Genomic DNA, 17,229 nt, shown 5'->3' with positions numbered 1-17,229 from the left:
CTTGCTTTGGCTGAACCTTAAAATCTGGTGCAGTGAGCACGAGGAGCTACAGTGAATGAGCATGGACTTGGCAGTCAGCTCAGTGGTTTTTTAAATGTTTATACTGAGACCCAAGAATATTTAGGAACAAGTATTACAAAGTACCTACTGAGATAGTTAGGAAAAAGTAGAAAGTAGTCTTCCCATGCTACAAGTAATACTTTGTTCTTGACAGCAAAGTGTTATAGTGTTTGCTGTCACTATTATTCCATCTTCACCAAGTTCAGTTACTACTTTTAAATACCCATGTTCTGCTTGTGACTGTACATTGGTTTTAGATTAGGGTTTCTGTTACAAATATGTTGCTGTTCCCCCTCAATCTTTGGCTGTTGTGTTGATAAAAATGGGACTGGTGTTTCATCTGCCTTTTTCATAGTGGCATCCTTGGTTGCTCATGTTCACAGCAGTCTTATCTAAGTGAATCATTTTAATGGCACGAACCACTGCATGCTTAAATTTTAATAGACAGGCTGTTGGCTGAACACTAGAAGTGTGCTTGACCAGAGTTGGAGTTTACATACTTTTTAGAAAAAGCAGAGCATACAGAATTTTGGTTTTTTGAAGGGAAGTTGCTCTTGCATATGTTTTTTAAAATAAACAGTAGCATCTTTAGCTGTTTGCCTCACCCTTAATAATCTGACTTTGTGACTGTTGGCAATAAATTGAACCTGAGTACTCAGAAGGACTGAACTTTTAGAGCTGGATGGGACCTCTGGAGATCACCAAGTCCAACCACCCTGCCAAGGCAGAATCACCTAGAGCAGCTTACACAGGAACAAGTCCAGGTGGGTTTGGAAGGTCTCCAGAGACGGAGACTCCACAACCTCTCTGGACAGCTGTTCCAGTGCTCTGCCACCCTAATTGTAAAATTCTTCCTGTTGAGGTGAAACTTCTTGTGTTTTATTTGAAACCAAAAAAGCTTGAAAATAAACTAAGAGAGGCTTTTGTCCATTAGCAGCGAGGTATTTATTTCTGCACAAGGAAGTGAGGCAGTTCGCACTGCACAAACCTCACTTCCAAGTACTAATGCCAGTATAGATATATTTATACAAATACAGTACATGGTTGCAATGCATATTAATTTATTACAATATGTGATTAAAATATTTATACTTGGGTGGTACATAGGTGGAGTTAGAGGCAGAGCTTTCTAGATTCTTCTCTTGACATTGATTCTTGGTGTGGTTTGTGGTGCTGCCTCTAGTTTTTTGCCTCAGTCCATGCTCTTCCTCAGTTTGACCTTCTCAACTTTCTTTCATAAGTGTCCTAGCCAAAATCTTGTAAAAACATCTTGGCTTCCTACCATTTCATCCTATTGATGTGTCTAGGTTACCTTAATTTATGACTTCTAATATATGGTACAATGGTCTTTAGTAATTGCTTAGGCCTAGATACAGTGAGCAAGAACAAGATAACGTCAGCACTTTGTGCTATATTTCTTTAGCAATATGGGTTAAGCAATTTTGCCATGCAGGCAGCACTTTGCAAGGCAGAATTAGGTATTTTACAAAACTATGGGCATTGCTCCTTGTCCTGTCGCTGGACACCACTGAAAAGAGTCTGGCACCACCCTCTCAACATCTGCCTTGGAGATATTTGAATATATTGATGATGAAATCCCCTGTCAGTCTTCTCTTTTCCAGAATAAACAGGCCTGGCTCCTGCAGTCTCTCCTTGTAAGAGAGATGCTGCAGTCCCTCAATCATCTTTGTGGCCCTTTGCTGGGCTCTCTTTCTTAAACTGTGGAGGCCAGAAATGAGCAGAATGCTCCAGATGTGGCCTCATTATGCTCAAGTAGAGGGGGAGGATCACCTCCCTCAACCTGCTGGCCACACTCTTCCCAGTGCACTCCAGGATACCATTGGCCCTCCTGGCACCCAGGGCACACTGTCAGCCGCAGTCAACTTGTCATCCGCCAAGAGTCCCAAGCCCTTCTTTGTGGAACTGCTCTCTAGTAGGTCAGCCCTCAACCTCTGCTGGTACTTGGGGTTATTCTTCTGCAGGTGCAGGACCCTACACTTTCCTTGTTGAACCTCATTAGGTTTCTTTCTGCTGAACTCTGCAGCCTATCAAGGTCCCCCTGAATGGCAGCACAGCCTTCAGGTGTATCAGCCACTCGCTCCAGCTTTGTCTCATCAGCAAACTTGCTGAGGGTATGTTCTATCCCTTCACCAGGTCATTGATAAGCAAGGTGAATAAGATTGAACTCATCCTCCTGATCCCTGGAGAACACCACTGAGTACAGGCCTCCAACTGGATTCCGCTCTGCTGACTGTGACCCTCTGAGCTCTGCCATTCAGCCAGTTCTCAGTCCACCTCACTGTCCGTTCTCTAACCCATGTTTCCTAATCTCACCTATGAGGATGTTGTGGGAGACAGTGTCACAAGCCTTGCTGAAGTCAAGGTAGACAATATCCACTATTCTCCCCTTGTTGACCCATCCTTCCAGGCCATCATAGACAGTTATCAGATTGGTCAAGCATGATTTTCCCCTGTTGAATCCATGCTGACTGTTCCCAATGACCTTCTGGTTTTTTTACACGCAAGTTTGCAGTTCCTGGGAAAAGGCAGTGGGAGGGACATTCCTCATGTGATTGACTATTGTGCCACAAATTAAAAAAGTCTGCATTTAAATCCAAGAGGAAAAAAATGAGGTAGTCTTTAGTAAGTTCTTATCATAACATTTTTACTGGGGCCATGGTTTGGTAACACTTGGAAACACATATGATTTAATAGGGCATTGCCTTTTAGAAACGGATAATTTAAAAATTATGCCATTGACTCCAATCATATAGATGAAATATTATTTTTCTGTCTGAAGTGCACAAAGCACATTGTTATAAAAAACAACACCAGATGCAAATGCCCTATGAAAATACAATCATCTTGTTTTAGAGAAAATCCTGCTTTCAGGCCAGGCACACTTCAGACACAAGAAAGGGAGGAAGCAATGATGTGTAACATTTTTTTTGAAGAAGCCAGCTTTTGTTATGGCAACAGCATTGTGTCAATGTGCACCAATTATTAAAGATTTAATTCAGAAGGGTAGAAAGTAGCTGGTTTATTGGTGACCTGATATCCTACCTGACTTCGTTTCCTTATTGGCTTTATTTCTTGGATAGAATAGCTCTCTTCGTTGGGGAAAAAAAGTTCCAGAAATTAAAAAAAGAGACATTGCCTTACAGTTTAAGTTCATTTTGAAACTGAGACTTAGACATATGGGAAAATACCACAGTACTATTTTCATTCAATCATTTGGTCTGGAAGCCAGACGTGCACAGAACTGCACAGTGTGCAGGAGAGGGATGGAGGGATGTGGTAAGGGCAGCTTATGGCTTTCAGGAAAGATTTAACAGTCAGATCTAACTTTGCATCTTCTCTGATAAGAAGCAGTAACAAAAAAACTTTTTAAAGACCTTGAGAATTAGGATTCATCTTTTTTTCTGGGTCATGAGGTGTGATAAGCATTTAAGATTCTGTGTAAAAATCCAAGAACTTTAGAAGGATTTTTTAATTCTTGTTTAAATTGCTCTTGCTGAAGCATTTAGATAAAATTAGTAGTGATATATGATAATACTCTGTCACTCTGAGTGGTTTAATATGTGTTCTCACTGTCAGCAACAATGCATATAGATGTTGCCTTCCCTCATTTCAGTGAAAGACAAAAAAATCAAACAAGTATGCCATTTTGTGTAACTCAGTGCTCCTTCAAAATTTCAAAATCTGTTTTTCATACACTAAAAATGCTTTCAGGAAGTTTGATGAATGTGCTATATTAAAAACTGCCTTTCAGTTGCATTCTTTATGTATGATGTGATTAATTTAAAATTACTGTAGCTCTGGAGGTATATTAACCATATTTATATATGCCATTATACAGTTTGTTTCTCTGTGTTGTTTTTAGTAGGTTTTATTGCTCAGTTTCATTTCAATTTTCTTTGCTCATCAGTAAGGCAATGAGTAAATAATGAATGTTGTTTTGTTTGCAAATTTATCTATAAAGTCATCCATTTCTGATAGTAAATAGGTGACTTAGCTTTGTTGTAGCATCATGCAATAGTTTGGTTTGGAAGAGACCTTTAAACATCATCTATTGCAACCTTTTTGCCATGGATTCTTCTATGGAACTGGGTACCCTAATGCAAGCACTGAAAATAAGTGCTATCCACTATAGGCTTGGAACTAAATGTGATCCCATCTGCAGAAATAATATATGGATATTTCCTGCAGATAATTTCCAATAGCCAAACTTAACATTTTGGGAAACCACTCCCTGCCTCTATCTCTCTTAATAAACATATGTGATCAAATCATCTTGGAATAGAGTAACAGTAACTGAGCAATAAAATCTGCTTCTCACAATGTCTGGTTCAGAGCTGTTACCTTTTACACAGCTGTAATTATAGTACTGTCCTAGCTGGTATTTATCCACCATGCATGTAGATTACTTTCATAAAAATGTAGATACTTTTTCTTCCTCTCTTGTTCCAGTCTGTTTCCTTTATTCTTTTATATATATATTTAAATCAAGGGTAAGTTTGAGTTTGTTAATTCCCAAAGTTACTCTTCAAAATAATAGGATCATAATGCCTTCTGCACAGGGAGAGTTCACTGTCCGTGCTTTGGATCGAGTTGTGGTGGGTTGATCCTGGCTTGGCAGCAGATGCCCACCAAAGATGGTTTATCACTGCCCTCCTCAGCTGGGTATGAGAGAGAAAATAGAATGAAAGGCTCATGGGTCCAGATAAGGACAGTAAGAGATCATTAACCAGTTACTGTCACAGGCAAAACAAAGTCGACTTGGAGAAGATTAATTTATTGCCAATAAATTACAGAGTAGGGTATTGAGAGATGAAAGTAAATCTAAATCACCTTCTCCCCACCCTTCCCTTCTTCCTAGGCTCAAGTTTAGTCACAAACTCTCTGCCCCCTCCCCACCAGTGGCACAGGGGGACAGGGAATGGAGGCTGTGGTCAGTGCACCACACAATGTCTCTGCTACTCCTTCCTCCTCAGGGCAAGAACTGCTCACACTCTTCTCCTACTCCAGCATGGGGTCTCTCCTATGGGAGACACTCCTTCGTGGACTTCTCTTAGGTGAGTCCTTCCCAGGGACTGTAGTTCTTCATGAACTGCTCCATCACGTCCCTCCCATGGAGGTGAAGTGACTCCACAGGGATGCAAATGCTAACAACAAACCTGCTCTAGTGTGGACTCCTCTCTCCATGGATCCACAGGTCCTGCCAGGAGCCTCCTCCAGCATGGGCTTCCTGCGAGGTCAGAGCCTGCTTTGGGCACATCCAGTGTGGGGTCATCCAATGGCTGCAGGTTGATCTCTGTTCCACTGTGGACCTGCAGGGACATAGCTGCCTTACCATGATTTGCACCACGGGCATGTTTGTATTGCCACTCAAAGTCTTTGAAACCTCTGCCTCTGTTTTTGCTTTAGATGAGAAGTACATGCATACAGCCCACGTTTTGGCATTCACCCTGATAGAGATAGCAGAGAGATATTACCAACACTGTGCCTGATGAAACACATTGTAGCCTTTCTGATATCCTGCAATAGACCCACGAGCTGCTTTTTTTTTTTTTCCTTCTAAATTAATGGCTAATCCCACTTGGAAAAATCATTGCTTTCCATGCAGCCTTCTGAGCATCATTTTATAATGAGGTTCCATCACAGTGGTTATTACTATATAAGGCCATAACAATTTTCCCTACTCCCTCCCCAGCCCTTAGAGTCACTGGCCTATATTTTCTAAAACGTCTGCTGACATGACTAGTCTCAGTTTTGGAGTGAGGTCTGAGATCCATTGAGTAGACTTGATTTTTCAGAAGGCCAATTCTTTTGGCTTATCTAGTAAGGACTTCCCCATTAAAAAAGCTAAGAAATTAAGAAATCCAAAACAAAAGTATTCCCAGCATAAACACAAACTCTTTTCTCTGTGTTTGATTCATTTTCCGTCTACTTACAGAGTACAGTAGGGGGGCTATGGGTGAGAGTAGTCTGGCGTGGTTGGTGCAGGAAGCGAGATAACTAGATTGCATGTTGTTCAGTTTTGTTTTATTCCCAAAAACTGTGAGAAGTCATTGCCAATTGCACATCCCCATAGCAGATTTCTGAGCATGGCCTTCTCCCAGTCCTGGTTCTCTAGCTGTTTACAGGAGAGAGAAGCGTCAGGTGTGCAGTCTTTGTTTTTAAATATTCAGAATAGGTTTATAGTAATGTTTTAGGAAAAGTTTCCTTTGTGACTTTTAAGAGTGTGGTAGTGCTTGTTGATCAGTATCTTTTTATTGTTCCAGGTGGGTAAACTGAGAGAAAAAATCCAAGAGGTTAAGCAAGAAAGGGAGCAGGAGCAGCACAAGCACACTGCCTATGTTTCTGAACTGAAAGCCAAGCTCCATGAGGAGAAAATGAAGGAACTTCAGAGTGTCAGAGAGCTCCTGATCCGGCAGCACGAGCAGGAGGTGGCAAGAATGGTGAAGATCAAAGATGGTGAAATTCAGCGTTTGCAGTCGACAGTGAACGTCCTGCGGGACGGAGCGGCTGACAAAGTGAAGACGGCACTGCTGAGCGAAGCAAAGGAGGAGGCTCGCAAGGCGTTCGACAGCGAACGAATGAAGTTGCAACAAGAGATCTTGGAGCTGAAATCTGGCAAAAAGCAGCTTGAAGAAGCTTTGAACAACATCATGCAGGCAGATAAAATGAAGGCTGCCGACCTGCGCACGGCTTATCAGTCCCACCAGGATGAGATTAATAGAATAAAGCGGGAATGTGAGAGGGAGATCCGCAGACTGGTAAGTTCATTAAGTAATGCTGTTTATTTCAGTTTATAGCAGGTATTAACGTATTGCTGCATGTGCTCATAAATATCTTTGGCAGTGACATCTTTCATCAGTACTGATTGCTACAATGGGCCACTATTTCCACTACTTTTTCCTCTTTACAGCAAAGATGAACCTTGGCTCCATGGCTTATGTAGCCAAAAGCTTTATGTTCCACCAAATGGAGATGAGTCAACCAGTTCTTTCCAGGATGAATTTTCTCAATAGATTAAAGACATACACTTTCCCTTTCCTACTTGCTCAACTATACTCTCAGTTAACAGAACAAGTCAGGCATTGCTCATCTGACAGTGCAAGAACACCTTTGTTAGATGGCAAAACTAACTTCTCGTAGAGCTTTTATCTTTAAATTGGAGGAACTAATTGCAAGAAACAAGATGGTGTCTTTGCTTCTTCTGCACCTTTATCCAGGTTGTTGAATTTTCAGCACTGTTGACCTTTTTTAATTTTCAAAATCTTTCATTTTTCTCTAGCAGCAGAAAAGTTAGGGCCTAGAACAGCAGGCTTTTCTTCACGCTTCATAAGCCCTAGGGTTTCAGCACAGATGGCAGGCTGTGCTGTTTGTGTAACATTGAAAACCAGGCAATATTTCCTGACAAGGGGTGCCCCAAATATTTCAAATTATTCAGCTTTGGAAAATGTAAAGACTGAAGATGGGCTGTACACAGTAGTACCTTTAGAGAGGTCTTCATCAGATGATACCTCTGTTTGGTACTGTGATACTTTCCATATATGTGCATATATCTAATTGTTAATCTGCACAAACTAGCAGTACCATAGCTATGGAAATAAAATCTAAACTTCTAATAAGCATAATATTTATTTTATGTCAAGAAATACAGACGTCAAATAGAATGAAACATCAGTTTCTTTAAGAAAATATCATGGCAGTTTGCATTTGCACAGATATGACCTCTTATTTCTTGTATTCCTTAGGAAAAATTACAGTGAGGGCAAGATATAAATGTGTAATATCTGTTTAATGGTTGTGATTTTCTGTCTGAGGCAATGAAAGCTTTTAATGCAGTAATATTTATGCTTGAAATGAATTGGATGTTGATCGAGTCTCAGGGGTATTATTTCCTTCATTAATTAAAGACCACTGCAAAGACTGACAATGTGGAGTTTCTGCAAACATAATTACTTTCATATTTTGTTCACTATTGTGATGTAGAATTCTAAAATCATGACTGTGAAGTACAGGCAATTTTAAAAGGTATTAGCAAGGAGAGAAGACTGATACATTGTGGTATGTCTTTTTCTTGAGGACATTTTCTAAATGAATTTAACCTTCTCAAAGAGGGTTACCTTACCAAAAAATGATGAGGTGAGCCACATAAGTGATGCATCCCAAATTCTGCCATGAGAAGTCACCCCAGTAAATACACCTTTGTCATGCCTTTGAGTGGTATTTTAAAGGAAATACTTAATTTTTCTTTTTCAAGAGTAAAAGCTTTCAGACTTCTGTTGTGCAAGGTTGATGAAGAAGGGCACTCTGCTTTCTGTCTGGCACACAAAAATCCTGTCAAGTCATTCAGAATTCTAGTTTGGGCCTTGCTGGACCTCTTACTCTGAAAAGGTGAATGTATTGGGGTAGTGTGTAGATAACTCTGGTTCCCTGTTCCCAGCACCAGAGGAAGCCTCATGCTGATCCCATGGGCTTTCATGGGAAATGTCTGTATCTTCCTTCAGGAGGCTGGTGCTGCCTTGTAGTACCTTGACTCCTTTCATATAATGAATTTCAACTTTTGCATTAAATTGTATGGTTTGGGTTTTTTTGAGAGGAGTGTTTCTTCTAGGAGTTAGAAGAATTTAGGCTGTTGTTATTGCATAAGGTGCTCTTTAAATCTGGGGTGAGGTAAAAAAATACTGCAAGGTTCCTGGATGCTGCTCTGCTCCTTTGAGAGAGCCAGTGGGATTATAGAGTCTGATCATCAGGATATTTTCCTCTCTCTTTCCCCCTCCATTTTAATTAGTTCAAGGCATGCTTGCCTTCAATTTCAGTTTAACCCTATCAGCTCTGTATTTGGGGTTCTCAGTTGGTTCTCACCCTTCTGGAATGAAATGCCAAGGATGAGACAGGCAGTGTTATTAATATTAGCACAGTTCTGTTACTGAACTTCAATTAATATGCCCTTTTGTATGTGTGTAGTGTTTTATGGCACTATTAAGAAACCAGCATCTTTGGGATTAACAGTCTTAATGGCCTGGTCATACTGTAATTCAAATTCAAATGGAGTAATTCAGTGTGCAGTCTGATTGTCTTGTCAGACTTGGCTGATTTATTTTGCATTTCAGATCACAGGTTACTTTTGCAAATATATTTCTTACAGATGTTGCAGCTGGGCAAAATAAGAAATCAGTATTTTTGCCATGAATTGTAAGAGTGATGACAAATTTGAGTAAAATCTTTCAATTCTTGGCAGTTATCAAAAAATAGGTCTTGAGAAAGGAAAATAGGAAAATCCTTTGACTATGGATATGGATACAATTATATTGAGTACATTAACAGGCATGCTTGTACTGTAAAAATGTCAGTATTTAGAAATATGATTAATCAGTTATAAGATTGTCTTCACAGTCTTGAATTAAGCAATGGAAAACACTCAGAAAACCTCAATAGACACAATGTTGAATGGGGAATAATAAGGCAAAAAAATAGCTATTTGGCAAAAAAATACAAAACACTTTCTCTGTGCAGTATGAAATTGTATTGGAATTTGTCTGTTCCTGTAACTGACAATATAACAGTGATATAAATGTTCTCATTAATTTAAGGAAGTCTAGATGATGTGGATTTCATTCCCCTACCCCCAAGAAAATACATCCTTTTGTATATATGCATCAACACAATGTGCTGGCAGCTAAGAAACCAGAAGTAAAAATAGCTAGTGACAAACTGGAGAGACAAATGAAATAGATGACTTAAAAGTAAAGAGACACCTTGGAAAATAAGATGAGAGCAAGAAGAGCTATTACTTGATTCTTTAGCCTGTATTTTCTGATGAGTCTGAACACTTGTATTGTTCTATAGAACGTTGATACAGATTCATAGAAAGAATTAACATTACAAGCCAGCAAATGAAAGTAAAGGGAAAAAATCAGAAATAGTAAACTGAAAAATAATATGCATGAAGGAAAAATGTTAAAGGCTGTTTTTATGGGTCAAGTTGGTGTTTTTTTTAAAGGTATACAAGATCATAGTTGAACATTTTTGTTCCTGGAGGTTCAGTGTTAACAGACTCAAAGCATACATCCTGCTGAGGGCTGCAGATGCAACAGTGTGCATACCTAAATAACACTGTGTCAATAGGCTTCTGTTTTAATGACATCGTTGTAAGTGGTATGTCTGATTTCCTTCTGATGTCTAATTCAAGTGAATTTAATACAGATCCCATTCATGGTGACAAGAAGTTGAATTTATTGTTTTTATGAAGTAGCTTGAAGAACAGAACTGTGCTACAAAGACATTTAAAGTTTAATTTAAATTTAGAAAAAGTACACAAAAGAACAGTTTATTTCATCTGGTTTTAATTAGGCCTTGATTAAGCTTACCATTTAACTGACTTACTTGGTTTTAGAGACAGGTTTAAAGTTAGTTTTCAGCAGTAAGTCAAGTCTCTCTCCTTTGCCTGGCATTGCTGAAATAGCATCTTCACATTGCTGGTGAGCTTTGGAAACAGACCAACGTTGCTCTGTTAGCAGCACAGCTGGGAAGGAAGGCATGGCTAGTAATTATATATCTTACTAATTACAGGTTACACTTATTCTGAGACTACTTGCACACTGTTTTTAAGAAGGCCCTTACTTTGAAAGATGTGTTTCTCTAGGTACTGTTTTTGCAGAGGTAAAAATAATGGACACTTTACAGTGCTTGTCTTGAAAAATATATTCAAAAGCCCAGTCATTAAAAGGATATTGAATTATGGCATCACTGATTACTCATTTAGAGTATTTCTTGAATAAGAAACTTTATTTTGTGAACATGGGTAATATAAACATAATATTTAAACTTTGGAATAAGCAGATGACACTTGCATCCTGCATTTTGTGGTGTATGGTTTCAGTAAATATTGTTTCTTATATTGGACATGTCTTTAACATCAAGCCTTTATCTATTCAACATCTAAATACCATTCTACCCTGTTAAAATATTTACACATACAGTCTTCCTAAATGTTATTAAGCAGCTTGGATTGAAATTGATTAAAAGACTTATTTCACTTTAATGTAAAATAGTCCCAGTTTTCTTAACCACCAAATAATTGTAAAAGATTCCACTGATCTTATTACATGCACGATAAGGTCCCTGTTTAACAGGGCACACAGTACACTAGATGAATTAAATTTGCATATGTTGATTGTATTTTCAAATACCATCATAAAAGTTGTCTGAAGGGTATATAACAGTACTCCAGGTTCATACTTACAAGGCAGAAAATCCTTTTGCTGTTAATAGAATCAAAGTAAAAAAAAATTGTTTTCACTAGTGGTTTTTAGAAATTCCTGATCAGCCATGATTTATGGAGACAGATGCACCATTTAAGTGTCCTTATTCTCCTTAGTCCAAATTATCTTGCTGCATACATTAAAAACTCCTTCCAGTGTGGAACTCGAATTCTGTTTGGTGTTTGCCAGATATATATATATAATGCAGCATATGGAAGAATATAATTCAAACTAATAGATTAAGCAGTTTTTAAAGGTAAAAATCGAGGCAGTTTCACTGAAACTTCCCTTCAAGGGAAAAACCCTCTTACGGAATAAGCTTATGTACCATTTATATTTGTATTTTAATGTATTATTTCAGTTTTGTGTCTGTGTGTAACACGGCATCTCATAATTTAAGTGAAGACTTCTAAAAGACTGAGAGCAATAAATTTTCAGAATTAAAAATTAGACTGTTCCAGTTCAGTACAAAACAAAATTTCAACTCATGTCCTTCACAAATTCCTATTTTCTAACCTTGAAAAACTCTTAATATTTGTCTGTCTGTCCCTAGTGTGTTATTCAGCATTGACATTCCATATGTGAACTGCCATATCATACAATCACAGAAAAATGTAGGTGGTGAGGGTTCTCTCAAGGTCACTGCCCCAATGTACTTCTCAAAGCAGCGCTGCCTTCCAAGTTGGATCAGGTTGCTCTGTGCCTCCTGCAGCCCAGTTTGAAAATCTCCCAAGTTGAGTTCAACAGTCTGTGTGACAGCCTGCCCCAATGCCTAGTCACTGGGAAACTTCCTTCTTCCTGTAACTTTGATTGTCACTCCTGTTTTTGCTGTGCATCTTGGAGAAATGTCTGCTTTGTTCATCCCCGTGTGACCCTTGAGACAGCTGAATGCGTGTCTGACACTGTAATGCATTCTGCCTTCTTCCCTTGGCTGGCTCAGTGAGCCTGGCACCCTTAATCCATCCCTTGAATGCTGAGTGCTGCAGCCCCATAGTGGTCTTACTGGCCTTCCTCCAGTTATATGGCACTTATGCCAGTTTGTCAATACCTTTTTTGTGCTGGTGAGCCCAAAAGTGGCTGCTCTGTTCCTGGTGTGGTTTCACAAATTCTCAATAAAAGGCTAAATTGCTTCTCTATTCTTCTGGCTACACTCCTCCTGGTTTGGCACTGTATAAAGTTAACTTCAGTTATTGCAAGCTCTCACCACTGACCCATATCGAACTTGCCCTACAGGACACCAAAGTCCTTCCTTTTTTCTTTCTTCTTTCTTTATTCCCATTGCAGAACTGCCAACTTCAGTTGGCATCCAACCTTTTTGGTTGCAGGCAATTGAACTCTCCCGGGGCAGGATATTGTACCTGTCAGGCAAACTTCATGAGGGTTTTTTGGCTCATTTCTCCAACATGTCTAAGTCCCTCTGAATGGTGTACTTGTCCACTAGCGTAGTAACAGCTCCCCCAGATTTGATATCATCCACAGATTTGAGCAAGATGTTTTCTGTTTCCTTATCTGAGGAATTGATGAAGCTATTGAAATGTGTTATTCCCTTCAGTTTTCAGGGAATGAAATTTAGATGACCCAATAGAATACTTCTAAGTTATTCAGCAACCGTTGTTCAGTAAAACATGAAAAATAGTAGAAGCAGAAGTTTAACACTCAAGCAATCCCCAGAATTAAATACTTCGCAGTGGTGGCAACTATTTTTGATAACATTCATGTTCTCCCACATTCCCATTACTGGGAGTTTGCCATTTTAAGGCAGTGAAATTTGTATCTATGTTGCATTCAGTTCTGGGGATAATGCAGAGATCTTTTGTCCCTGAAAATTCCGGAGCGAAGGAACAGTTGGCTCTTGTCAGGGACACTCCCAGACCCTTTGCTGGTCTGAGAAGAAGGGTGGAGTCTGGCTTTTCTCACTTCACTTGTGCAGTGGCACGTACCCATGAGTTTGGGTTCCAAAAACAAAGTGTTGAATTTTGAGACTGGAAAGCTGAGCTTTGACTCATCCAGTGCAGTTGTGCAAGGTTGGGCAGAGCCTGCTGTAGCCTCCTTTTTGGCCACTTAAACACGTGTGTGTGTCACACACAGCTGCTGATCCCAAATAGCAGGCTGCTGCCCTGGATTTTGCCATCTGTTTGAGATGCATGTTTCAGCTGCATTCCAAGGCTGAGCTAATCTCCTTCAAAGACCCTTCCACTACCTCCAGCATTGTAGGACTGCAAATAATACTTGGCTTTCTGTCCTCCAAAGATTTATGCTTGTCCTCTCAGGAGCTATCAGGGCAGCATTCCAGCCAGACCTTGTTTTAGCCTGAACCAAGCAGATCTAATGAAACCTTTTTTATAGCACATGCTCAGCATTTTGTGTTTGTTCTTAGTATTTTCTGAAAAGTCTGTTATGGTAGGTAGGTCACAAATTTGACTTTTATATCTCCTTAAAAAATATGGAGCAGGATTAAAACCCCACAAAAGCTACATATGGTGTGGCACCTGGACAAAAGTATTATAATGCTTGTATTACTTAGTTCTGCTACATTTTTCATGGTCTTGACTGCTTGTTCATTATAGCTCTGTCAATAAGCATTTCAGATAGATAGCAGGTGAAATCCAGTAGTACAAGTTGTCAGTTGCTACAATAATGGCTTTTGAGAAAGATGTGAGAAACCTCCTATCAGTAAGTTCTGGAATTTTTACCTATGTGACATTTCTTGTATAATTTATGAAAACTTTTAGTGTATGTCTTGCCTATGAGATTTACATGCTTAAAAAGCTACTGGGAGAAAATATTGTTGGTTTAGAAAAATTACACATTAAATTAAGTGATATCTACCTGTCTGTGACCCTTACTACTCCACTGAATGGCTGTCATCTTTTGTCCCTTTTCCCCCCAGGGCTCCTAAATAAGCAGCAAACATTTAAATAGCTGACCATGTCTAGTGTAGAAAGTGCATATGTGTGCACAACACTGGAATATTTGAATTCCTCCCTCCAGGTGGGCTTTCAGCTTCAGATACTGATTGCTGTCAGGTTTTGGTGTCCCTTTATAAACACAAAAGATGTTAATTCCATCTGGTTCAATTTTTGCATGTTTTTTTGAGTAGCATCTTTTCAATCTTCCTAGTAACCAGCAATCCTTCTGTCAAGGTAGTCCTATTTTCAGTGTCAGGCATTTAGTATAAAGATTAGTTAAATTTCTTCTGGAGAAGAGCACTGTAGAATTTTATTTCTTCTGCAGTTGGCTAGGAGATAACTATGACAGGGATGGGTAAAGAGGAAGGTCTTACACTTGGCCATGCAGCAGCTGGCTTTTTCCATTTTGGAAACTGAGTATGTCACTGCCTTGATAGAGTGGCTTTTAATTCCCTGGGAATTTCTCTTTTAACTTTGTGAGAGGCTAAAGTTCCCCCAAAGGTCTCTGACTTTCCTTCACTGTAGCTGTTGAAGTGTGGGATAATTGGCAGGAGATACTTTTTCCAATGACTGGCTTGGTTCTCTTTCATGGTTGATAAATATTATTAAAAGACTCATTTCTACCCATTTCTCTTAGCTATTAGGAGGCAGTTAGATACAGATACATGTTCTCAGGAACATGAGTAATTTTGGCACAGACTATAAATGCTAGCTCTTCATTGACATAATACAGGTAGTGCCCATGTTTGGGACCTAACATTTGACAGCACAAAACCCATTAAGAAATGGTACTTTAGAAAGCTCTAATTTTATCCAAGAGCTCCAGAGTTACTTACACTACTCAAGGTGATTTCTCAGTAATTTCCCTCTGCAGGTGCTTGTCAGTGATCCTATTTTCTTTAAAATAGTCTTTTAGAGAGTATTACTGCTACTTTTCTTCTCAAAGTATATAATTGAAAATGTGTTCTAACCTCATGTTGCTCCACTGCCTTCCTATCACAGACTTTTTGTATTGAATTGTGCCATGCTTAACTGCATTAAAAATAACACTATTCTAAAGCGCATTAAAATCCATGCAAACCAGAATGTAAAAGAGTTCATGCGACCCTGTTTTACTCTGTAGCTCCAAAAAGCAGGCAAATTGGTTTTGAACTGAGAACAAATTTGAAACCAAATCAGCCAGTTGGAAGGAATTTCTGAGATAGTATATTTGATTTAATGCAATAACTGTAAGCTCAATGCATGGATTGGGATCTCATAGTGCTAAGTACATTGGAAGAAAAGATAGTGTCTTAGTAAGAGGTCTGAAACGAGTTGTCGTACAGGCAGGAACACACAAAAGCAGTGGTAGGGGCTTAGTGCAGTCAGGTTCCAGTTGCCACATGCTATTCCTTCAAGTGGGAACAGTGCCAATAGAGGAAAACATGAAAATGCTTCTTAATCTGATCTGCTGAAGGGCTTCTGTGCCTCCCAGCTTTCTTTCCAACTCTGTCACTTAGTCTAATCAAAAATATTACTTCTCTTTTAGACCATGTAGATTCTTAGACAATCTTGGCTGTGATAGTGTTGCTTTCACAATATGTGCTTGATCAAAATAGCAAGCAGCAGGGAACCTGGATTAATCCATTTTGATTTTCATTTGCCTAATGGAAGATACTCTTCTCCCCTTTAAAATAGAGACCTTAATGCATGGTGTAATATACATACCTAATGCATACCTAATTACATTAGGCTGTTTTCCTTTATGCTGCCAACTGTTTTTTTCTTTCACGCAACAAAATGTGGGTCTAGTGGTTCTCTAGTGGGACAGAACTGACACAGAGACTTTGAGCTTTTACAACTTTTAGAATATAAGACTAGGCTAAACTAGTGTCTTTTGTGAATGGTTGACCTTTTTAGTCTGACAGCTTGTGTTCAGTTTAAACCTAAACTATGTCACTCTTTTTCCTAGTCGTGTACCTCCTGTGTCCTTGACCTGCAGTCACTCCCACATGGAACTGAGGGATGTTGCATTGCTGTAAAATGTTTCTCTTTTTTTCCTCCCTCTGGAGTAACTTTTGCTCTCTGTTGAGAAAGCAGGCAAGGAGAATGACAAAATTTGCTTTGTACTATGCAGGTCTGGAAAAGGTAGTAAGTCTTTAGATCAGGCATTGGGGTAAATTTAAGAATTAGTCACTAACTAGTTTGATGCAGTAGCATTGGATGAATAAAGGATGTAACTATTCCCTTGAAGAGAGAATTGTTTCGAGCCCCAGGCTTCTGAGACAGAACTTAGAGGTGCTCTTGCTGCAGTTCTGTTTGTCTTTATCAGTTTGTGGTAAGTTGCTTTCTGTAAAATTCTTTGTGCTGTTGCAGAGTTCTGTGTATTTCTGTGTGCGCACACATGCACGTTTACATGAGTGAGTGGTTCTCTAGTGTTTGCCTGCAACTTAGAATAGATCTGCAGTCATTGCAATTATACTGCTATTTTAAATTATTTTCAGTGTCTCAAAGATTTTTCTGTTTGAAACATGAGGCATTTGTTTGGTTTGGGGTTTTTTTTTGGAAGTTTCACCACATACAGATTTTTTTGATGGGAAAAAGAGTGGTAAGAAGAGCAGAGGAGAATTCTGTCTTCGTTCCTGCTTTCCCCTAGCCCCCACGCCAAAGCTATGCTCTTTCATGGCATTTCTCTCTTAATTTGTGTGAGCTTGCGTGATCAATGGCAGTGTGCGAGGAGGGTGACATGGGTGTGACTGCACTGGTCACATCTGTTTCAAAACATCAGTTCAGCAAGTAGCAGAGATACCAAGATTGTTGCCTTCCATTTTATTCCAACTTAAAACATATCCATTGCATTTACCATTTAAGTTCTAAGAATAGGAAGAGAACGAAATGTGTTACTAGTTGGGTAACTGAAATCAGGACTGCCTATGTAACCTTGGGTCTTTTTATTAATTGTGTGCCTTGCATGGACAAATTCCTGTGTCAGTTATATGGATGGT

General features: G+C 39.2%; 1 protein-coding gene across 5 annotated transcripts in view; it reads left to right on the top strand.

Moving 5' to 3' along the window:
* JAKMIP1 (janus kinase and microtubule interacting protein 1) overlaps positions 1 to 17,229 on the top strand; it is a 155,277-nt gene that overhangs the window by 77,163 nt on the left and 60,885 nt on the right. For all 5 annotated transcript variants that reach the window (XM_071556829.1, XM_071556825.1, XM_071556828.1 and 2 more), the window contains one exon: positions 6,345 to 6,839. In XM_071556829.1, coding sequence (XP_071412930.1) covers positions 6,345 to 6,839 — 495 coding nt within the window. The remainder of the gene's footprint in view (positions 1 to 6,344; positions 6,840 to 17,229) is intronic.

Source organism: Pithys albifrons, chromosome 5 (assembly GCF_047495875.1).
Source record: "Pithys albifrons albifrons isolate INPA30051 chromosome 5, PitAlb_v1, whole genome shotgun sequence".
Classification (NCBI taxonomy): domain Eukaryota; kingdom Metazoa; phylum Chordata; class Aves; order Passeriformes; family Thamnophilidae; genus Pithys; species Pithys albifrons.
The sequence above is the reverse complement of the archived record's forward strand: the minus strand, read 5'-3'. Positions and strand labels throughout refer to the sequence as shown.